This window comes from Budorcas taxicolor, chromosome 2 (genome assembly GCF_023091745.1).
Source record: "Budorcas taxicolor isolate Tak-1 chromosome 2, Takin1.1, whole genome shotgun sequence".
Classification (NCBI taxonomy): Eukaryota; Metazoa; Chordata; class Mammalia; order Artiodactyla; family Bovidae; genus Budorcas; species Budorcas taxicolor.
In genome coordinates, this window is record NC_068911.1 from 141,087,160 (window position 1) to 141,096,467 (window position 9,308).

Sequence of the window (9,308 nt, forward strand, 5' to 3'; positions counted from 1 at the left end):
GATCTGGACTCCAATCTACAATGATGGCCCCAGAATAATTCATGACGGCAACGTTCCCATTTCAAAGATTCTAGAGAAGGAACAAAAAAGTTAACAGAACATAGCGACATGTGTTTTCCATTATGAATATCTATCAGTTCTGTTGAAGTGTTAAATCCCCTGGTGGAAACAAGCACAGTAAAAGTAGCAAAATGGTAATTATTGTATTTTACCCCCCATGTATTATAAGAATAATGAGAATGTTCCTTGGTGGACAGACAAAAGGGGTGTCCCCCTATACATAAAGGAATACCTTCCACGGCAATGGTCAAATTACTAATATTATATTGTTGTTTATGATGAGATAGTTGTTCTATTTCCCTGCAAGCTGGCAGGGGAAAGAAGGCAGTCTCATTAGTACATACCTGCACTTCTGGTTTCCCCCAGGAAACTGCTCTTACTAATGGGGGATTAGGTATATATGCCCAATATGTATGATTACTTGCCGATACACCGATTACCTGACATGTCACCACCGCCATCATGGCAAGCAAAAGATTGGTAGGATTCAAATGTTGCCCCGCCTTCATTAAGGTCTTCTCTGCTTCCTGGGTCAACCTCTTCATTTGACCCCATGTAGGAGGTGTTGCTTCCCTTGTACGGGAAGTAAGGCTTCTCTGCATAGTAAGCTCTTCGAATTTTTGAACAAGGGGATCAGCCATTGTTGATTTTGATCAATCTTGCTGGGGTCCAAAACCTGTAATTATCAACAGAAATGAAAGCATACCCTCGTTCCAAATATATTAATGATGCTGGGATCCAACCTTTCTCTTTCTCTTTATACCAAATAGGCGTAGTCAAGATCTTCTTATCCTCTTCTTTCCCTTGAAAATGCAACTCTGCTGCTGATAGATTTCCCTTGCTCCAAACATTCAAAAAATTTAAGGTAAGTAAGGTTTTATTCAGAATGTCTTTAGGTTTCATAAATCTCTCTTGTTTTCCCTTTTTTATTTTTTTAAGATAATCATGCAAGGTATGATTAGCTCTTTTAATGATAGCTTGCCCTTGACTATTATAAGGAATACCAAAAGAATGAGTTATATGGTATTGAGATAAAAAGTGAGCTAATTTTGCGGATTGGTAAGCAGGTGTATTATCAGTTTTTAATTTAATTGGTAATCCCATAACTGCAAAATAAGATAACAAATGAGTAATAACAGCATCAGCTTTTTTAGAATGTAATGCAGTGGCTTATTGAAAATATGTGCAAGTATCTATAGTATGATGCACACATTTTTGTTGTCTGAAGGAAGAAATGTAAATTATATCCATTTGCCATATCTGATTTGTTTGTAGTCTTTTTATGTTGACACCTGGTGGGGTAAATGGCAAAGCAAACGGTGCACATATGGAACAAGACCGAACAATATTTTGAACTTGTTTTTGAGTAATAGCATGAGATTTTTGTAACCCTTTGGAGTTGGTATGTTGTAAGAGATGTTTTTGTTTTGTTGCTTTTATAGGATAAAGTAAGGCATCAATTGTAGCATTTTTGAATGATAAGGGTCCAGGAAGGGCAGAATGTGTATGGATGTGAGTAAAGAAAATTAACTCTGAACGTTGCAAGAGCAATTGTTGTATTTGGTAAAACAATTTATCAATAGCTGTTTTAAGGGTCAGTGGAAGGGTGACATGGGGAAGCTGTAGGCAAGAGAGAACAGCATATCGAGAATCTGAAACAATGTTAATAGGAAGTTGGGGAAAATCTTGCAAAACTATATAGATGGCCCACAATTTAACGGGCTGTACAGAAGAAAATGAGTGGGGAGAACCTTGGAACTTTTCGGAGTCTAATATCTAGCAGTATTTTTATTTGCATCTGTAAAAATAGTGGGTCTCTTAACTGGAACATCTGAAATTGGGTAACGAGATATAATAGCATTAGTCCAGAGAAAATCAATCAATTTAGATGATGGATAATGATTAGAAAACGAACCAGGATATGAGGCAAGAGAAATTTGCCAGTTTTTATTAAATTGTAAACATCGAGATATTTGAGCAGTTGTTAACTGAGTAACAATCTGGTGTGGTTTACATCTTGATAACTGTAAAATATGATGGCGACCCTTTTGTATAAGGAAGGCTAATTTATCTATATATATAGTCAATTTTTTGGAAAAACTGTTAGGTAAGAAAACCCATTTTATTAATCTTTTTTTTTGAGCAATTACACCAGATGGGGAAAAAGGGGTATGAAATATGATAAAAGAAATATGTTGAGATGCATGTAAGTAAGTAAAAAAGCCATCATTTAGTCATTGCTCAACAAATTGAAGTTCCTGTAAAGCCAATGGGGTTAAGGTCTGGGGGCTATCCAGAGCTGTATCTCTTTTTAAAGTAGAAAACAAATGTCGTAATTGATAAGTAGGAATCTCAAGTACCGGGCATAGCCAATTAATATCTCTCAATAACTTTTGAAAATCATTTAAGATTTTAAGATGGTCTCTTTTAATTTGTAACTTTTGGGGCCTTATTTTATGTTGTTCTAATATTGTCTCTAAATATGAAATAGGAAAGTCTTTTTGAATTTTTTCCGGGGCTATATGCAAATTGTATAGTCTTAAAGCCTCTTGTATTTTTAAAAAGAATTTATCACGTTTAGCAATATTAGGAGCTGCCAATAGGAGATAATCCATATAATGATATAGAATATAATTGGGGTATTTTTGACGGAGGGATTGTAAAGAGTGAGCTACGAATTTTTGGCGTAAGGTAGGACTATTTATCATTTTTTGTGGTAGGACTATCTATTGATAACGCTTAACAGGCTGAGCATGATTAAGAACAGGAACTGTAAAAGCAAATTTATCTCTATCTTGCAATTGTAGAGGAATGGTAAAAAAACAGTCTTTAAGATCTAACACCATTAAGGACCAATTTTGAAGAATAAGAGCTGGAGAGGGGAGTCCCAGTTGCAAGGTTCCCATAGGTTTAATACATTTATTAACTTTTTGTAAATCAGTTAACATTCTTTATTTTTTAGGTTTTTTTTTTAAATAACAAAAACAGGAGAATTTCAGGGTGAGGTAGAGGGCTTTATATAACCAAGTTGGAGTTGTTCTTGTACTAATTGTTTTAATGCCTTGAGCTTTATTTGTGGTAATGGCCACTGCTCAACCCATTTCGGAGTATTAGTTAACCATTTTAATGGGAGTGTTTGAGGAATTTGAGCAGCGGCTACTAGTTTTTTGATGGAATGGTTACAGAAGCCCCCAAAGGAGAGAGAAGATTTCTTCCCCATATATTAATAGGTATATTTACAATATAAAAGGTAACAAACACTGATCTTTTATTATGAAATTGACATTGTAAGGGATGGGTACTCTTTTAGACATCTGTAATGGAGCCCAATCCCGTCAGTATTAAAGGGCTTTTTTTTTTTTTTTTCCAGTCTTGGGGCCATTGTTGAGAAGAAATGACTGAAACATCTGCCCCTGTGTCTGCTAGTCCCTCAAAGTTGTTTTTCTGTATAATCAAGGAGAGAACAGGGCGGGAATCTTTGATAAGCATTTTCCAAAATGTATGCTGCCCAGTACTTCCAAATCTTCTTGTTTGTTCATTAGGAAGAGCCAAAAAGGGGTGATAAGGTAGGAGAAGTATTTGAGCAATAAGTTCCCCAGCTAACAATGAAAGCGTGGTAGAAGTAGAGACCATAATTAAAATTTTCCCAACATAGTCAGAGTCTATTACCGCAGGAATTATGGTTAAACCTCTCAAAGCCGTGCTGCTACGGCCTAATATCAAGCCAAAAGTGCCTTTAGGTAGTGGTCTAAATACATTTGTTTTTAATTTATAAATGCCTCCCCCTGGTGACAAAAGAACATTATCAGCTAGTGGCAAATCAGCAGCAGCACTCCCTGAAGTAGCAGACCATAAGTCTGAAATCATCATCTGAGGTCTTTTTAACGGGGCATCGACTCGTAACGGTTGTTGGGAGGGAATAGGTTGGGGCAGATGGGATGGGAGGAGGGCAAGGAAGAGGTCTCTGGTATTGTTTTTGGGCCCCAAGGACTTAGGCCTGCAGGATAGTTTCCCGGTATCAGGTTGCCCATTTTGTCTGTTTTAGACCTGCATTCATTAGTCTAATGAAACCCCTTCCCGCACCGACGGCAAAGTCTAGGAGGAGTCTTATTTTTTCCCAGCAAGAGATCTGTCTTTAGGAATTGCACCTTGATCAGCTTTTAATTTTCGACACTCTCTTTTCATATGACCAGGTTTTCCACAATGAAAGCAGTTACCTCCCTTTGGTGGTCTCATAACCTTGGCCAAGGCTGTAGCAAAGACATTAGCCTGATGTTTAGTCCCTCCTATTCCCGAGCAGGCTCTGATATATTTAGCTATAGATGCACCCCATCTCTTTAAAGGTCCCAGTATACACTTGCATTCAGGATTTGCATTTTCAAATGCTAAAGTTTGTAATAATATCTCTGAAATCTCATCCCTCCCTACAGCCCGTTCTACAGCTACCCTCAATCTTGCTAGAAAATCAGTATAAGGCTCACTGGGGCTGTGCATTGTTTTAACAAAGGAGGGCTGGGCGTGGCCAGTAGGCACCACATGGCGCCATGCTCGTAAAAAGACCTGGTGGATTTGTTGTAAGTCCTGATCAGAGTATTGAGCCTGTTTTTTTAAAGCCTGATATTGGCCCTCTCCCATTAGCTTGTCTTTGAGAGGACCAGGGGGATTCTGTCCCTCATTAATCTGAGCCTGCTTTTTAGCTTCTTCTTCCCACCAGCTACGAAGGTTGCAACCATTGAGAGCCCTCCAAGACAGCTTGGGCAATAGATTCCCAATCTAATGGAATGATTAATTTGCCTTTTCCTAATGATTCCAACATAGCCAAACAAAGGGAGATTGAGGACCATACTGCGCTACTGCAGCTTTAAGATCTTTAAAAAATTTATATTCCAAAGGAGCATATTGAACATTTATCACATTGCCATCCTGCTGTCTCTGGATGGGAAACAATTGTGGAGGATCAATAAACCCACCAGGGGGAGCAGGCAAGTCATCATCATGAAGCATAGACAAAGGAAAGGAGAACCGACAATGTTCCCTGCCCACATCGGGCCGATTAACTGCAGTGGGGAAAAGAGAAGCACAAGCAGGAGCAGAGGGTGTAGACTTTTTCTCCTCCTTACGGGATTTCCACCATTCCCGGAATAGACGGGTCATTTTTTTAATCTCTTTGCCCTCCTCTGACGAAACTGAAGAAGCCTCTGAATCTGATTTTGAATTGTCAGATGTTTCACCATTTACAGGAGGAGGCTCATTTGTATCCTTGCCTTCAGGCGATGCAGAAGCCCCACCAACGTCTGACACATCCTCATAAATTATTTCTCCCCTCCTTGAAGCATTAGATTTAGCTTCATTATCAGTAGAGAGCAAGGTCAAAGCCTGTGTTATAGCACTACACAAAGTCCATAACTTCAAAGGGATCACATTACCCTTCTGATGTTGCTTTTTCAATTCCTTTTGAATTATTTTCCATTCCTTCAAGTTTAACTGTAACTTAGTTTGATATTGAAACCAATGACAATGCTGCTCCACCAAGTGAAAGAGCTCACTCAACCGACGCTTTAACACCTATGGAGTGGAGTCCTTGGACTAACTCCATGTATTGTGCCCGTAATGATGATGAGGAAATCCCCATGATTTTTTAAAAGCTCCCCTCTGCTAGGGTGAGGAATTCCCCATGATTTTCCCGAAAGTTCCCCTACTATGGATTTAAAATCCCCCCGGGATTACTCACCTTTTCGGTTTCACTCAAGCCCCACGTTGGGCGCCAGATGTTGGAGATTACGAGTGAAATGACATAAAACAAGACACACACAAAAGACAGACGCACACTCTGGCCGGAGGAACAGAACTGGGCAAAAAACTAATTGCCGTTTATTATAAAAGCCCCCTAGGCAGAATTCCAGACTGCATGAATAAGCCTTTTCAGCACAGCGCAGGTGCATACATGTTATCATATAGCAAAGGGGAGTGAAATCCCTGTCTACTGCAGAGTCTGCCCAAAGCCCTCATCTCCTTCTTATCTCAAGAAGGGAATGCTCCCTCGTTTGCAAGGGGCCATTAAACTCAAGGCTGTGTCCAGACTCTTTGGCAGAACGCCTCGTTTGCAAGGACGCTCAGCCCGAGCAGAGAGACCCGTTTGCAGGCACATCTCTGCTATCCTATTAACCCTTCAAACCCAGAACTTTCATACAAATATAATGAGTAAAAAATTGTAAGTATACATGCTGAAAATATAATGACCTCTTCATAAAAGCACAAGAATTTCATGAGAACATGGAAAAATACAGGAAGAAAGTAGTCTACTTATTTAAGGACTGTCACTGGATTTGTATTAGGCTTCTATGAGTTTAAGCCTGAATTCACAGGCAAGCATTTATTGCTAAATAAAGATTGCGGAAGTTCTACACAGAGCCTGATCTATGATTCCATAAATGTTGGTAGTTTTTCTTCATTTGTCTTCTTTTTTTGACTCTTTTTGTTGGCAGATCTTCACTTACTAAAAATAATGATTCATATATAAGTAAGACACTTTATTCCAGTGAAGTTATTTGTTTCAATAAAATTCAGTAATAGCTACTTCCTCTTAAACCAGAGTAATGCCAGCCGTACATAACAGAGATACCTGTTCTCAGCTGTGCTCTTTGGATTCTAATCAGTTGTTACCACAGAGGAGGTAAAAAGTTTCTTTGGTGCAGTCATGATTTTTATTCGGATTTACTGTCAGCCCTCTCAAACACTGTGTGGTTCGATTTTAAATTAGAGGTAAAATTCTGGCCTATTTATATTAAACAAAGTGTATAATTGCTTTGTTTTTCCCCCTTGAAAACAATTTTATATTCATTTCTAATTTATTTGCAAGCATAATATTATAGATTTGTAGAGCTCAGCTTTAGTAATTTTTTAATTCTCTAATCAGAGAGACATTTTCTTTTTTTCCTTTCCAATAAGACAGGCAATGATTTATTTGAAATGGCCAAAAATAACATTTTACAGAAAAGGAACCATACTATTACACAATCAAGTGTAGCTACAAAATCTTAGACATTCAGGCAAAGCTTTATTTAGATCACCAAAAACAAGGCTTTATAGAAAAAGAACTATAACAAGCAAATGTATAGCTGCAAATTTTCTTTTGCCAGCAATATCAATTCCCTTTAAAATATTCGGGGACTACTTTGAAGTATCCAAGCAAAACTAAAAATTTGTGGGACAGAGTTGCTCAGCCTCATCACAAGAATGAAAAGTTTGCAAAACAATTTTGTTTAATGCTAACAAATAACTAAAAGACATGGTCGCTGCTAACAAGTACCTTTGTCTACTGACCAACCTAAGCACATGTTTCTGAAAGATTCATTGTGAACATAGCTGCTGTTTTCTTGCCATCACAGATCACATGTATGGTGGCAAGGGTTAGATGTTGGAAACCATCGAGGCACCCAGGAGGTAATCCTTAACAGAAATAACTACAGTAGATAAGCAACTCAAACAAATAGACCCGCTTCTGCCAGAGCCCCCCAGGGTGTCACATTTGCTTTCTGTGTAAAGAAGGTCCACCGACTCCGTAGTTCTTTACTGGGAACCAAGAGATAGATAAAGAAGCTGTTCTTCTAGGACCATCAAAACCTTAATAAATTGCCCTGGGGTTCTTCGTGCTGTAGTGCACTTCACAGGCAGCAACATAGGCAGACTCTGGGAAGAAGTCATCAGGGTACTCTGCTAAAAACCTCAGAAAGAGATCAAAGTGCTTCAGTAAAGCCTTCAGGTTCTTCGCAGAAAAGGACCTCTTTCCAAGGATTTCAGGAAGTTTCACAAACAAACGCAGCAAGTGTTGCGCCCCATAAATGTAAGAGGGTGGAGGTGGTTGGTCACCTGGAGGATAACTATCAGGTACAAGTTTCCAGGAGAGGACCTCATTTATTTCTTTGGTTCTTCTGCCTTCAAAGCCAGCAAACACTGCACTCCCTTCCTTGCTAGGGGTCAGAGGAACAGGCGAGGATGATCTGCTATGAACAGATGTCTTCTCTTCCATGTACAGGAACAGCTTGGGCATGCTAGCGGACATGTCCTGCTGCCGGCACTTGGGCTGAGGCGAGGCGCTGCTCTCGGACAGTCCGTCACAATTGGCAGAGTGGCGTGCGGCCCGCCTCAGAGACTGTAATGCTTCCGGCTTGGCTTTGCGCCTTTTGGGAGTGGTTGGTTTGCCTGAGGTTGGCTGACTCTCTGTAGACTGTGGTGTAGATGGATTCAACAAAGGTGGACTTGGAGAGAGCTCCTCCTGGTTCCTATTATTGTTTGTGGTACTTTCCATAATCCGAAGAAACAGTTTGGACGAAGTCACCTTTTTATACTGAACTTGTTCGTATGGATAGAGCAAAACCAATGGGAGAGTGTAATCAAAGGTTATTCTTAATCCATCCACCATCTCCTTACAAAGGTCAACGTTCTTTTCTGCTGGGAATGAATGCTGCACATTCATGTTGGCGTGTGGCATAGCATGATAGTGACAAGGCCTCTCATTGGCTGAAAAGGCTGCGTTGATAGCAAAATGCTTCACATAAGATTCCAAAATAGTTATGATGTTGGTCTGGCACGGAACTTTCACTAACCGTTTCCTCCTGTTGATATAGTAACAATCATCCTCAAGCTTCTTCTTCAGAACTTCAGGGATTTCTATAGTTACTGTTCTTTCTTCCATTTCCTTTTTTGCGTGCAGCCCTGGTCTTTCCTTCACTTCCGACTTTCTTCAATATCTTTTTCTTCCCTTATTTTTCTGTCCTTTTCTTCACGGTCAGAGGAACTGTTTATTGAGTTTTCTTCATTTGACCAGTGGATGCCATTATTCTCTGAGGTTCATTTTGTGCTGTTAGTGGCCCCTGAGTCATAAAGCTGAGCCTTCAGCATTGATTCCATTCCAAGTTCCTTGCTCTGCCTTCCCATTAATATCCCCTTGGGAGATCTGAGGTTCCTCTTATCATTATTATTAGTCTAGTCTGCCTAAAAACTGTACCTGAGCACTAACGTTCACTCTTCCTGTTTCACCCTAATGGGCAGAACTGGGACTGACCCCAATCCTCAGTTTCTGTGCCAAGACTTTCTACAGTCAAACTGTTATGTTCTCTAGAAATTCATCAGTGAGAAACTACCCCAAGGGAAGTAGTTAGAGGTTGTAAGGTGTTAAATATTTTTCTTTCTTTTTAAGTGTAACTCAAATATAAAGCAAGGGCGATTTTCCTTTTATTATTTGTACT

At 39.4% G+C, this 9,308-nt stretch overlaps 1 protein-coding gene across 1 annotated transcript; it reads right to left on the reverse strand.

Annotated features, from left to right (window-relative positions):
* Nucleotides 1–7,684: 7,684 nt before the first annotated feature.
* On the reverse strand, nucleotides 7,685–8,874 carry LOC128043680 (male-specific lethal 3 homolog). Its single transcript, XM_052636049.1, has one exon. It carries the CDS (start codon nucleotides 8,753–8,755, stop codon nucleotides 7,685–7,687), a length of 1,071 nt encoding a protein of 356 aa, XP_052492009.1. The 5' UTR covers nucleotides 8,756–8,874.
* Nucleotides 8,875–9,308: the final 434 nt, after the last annotated feature.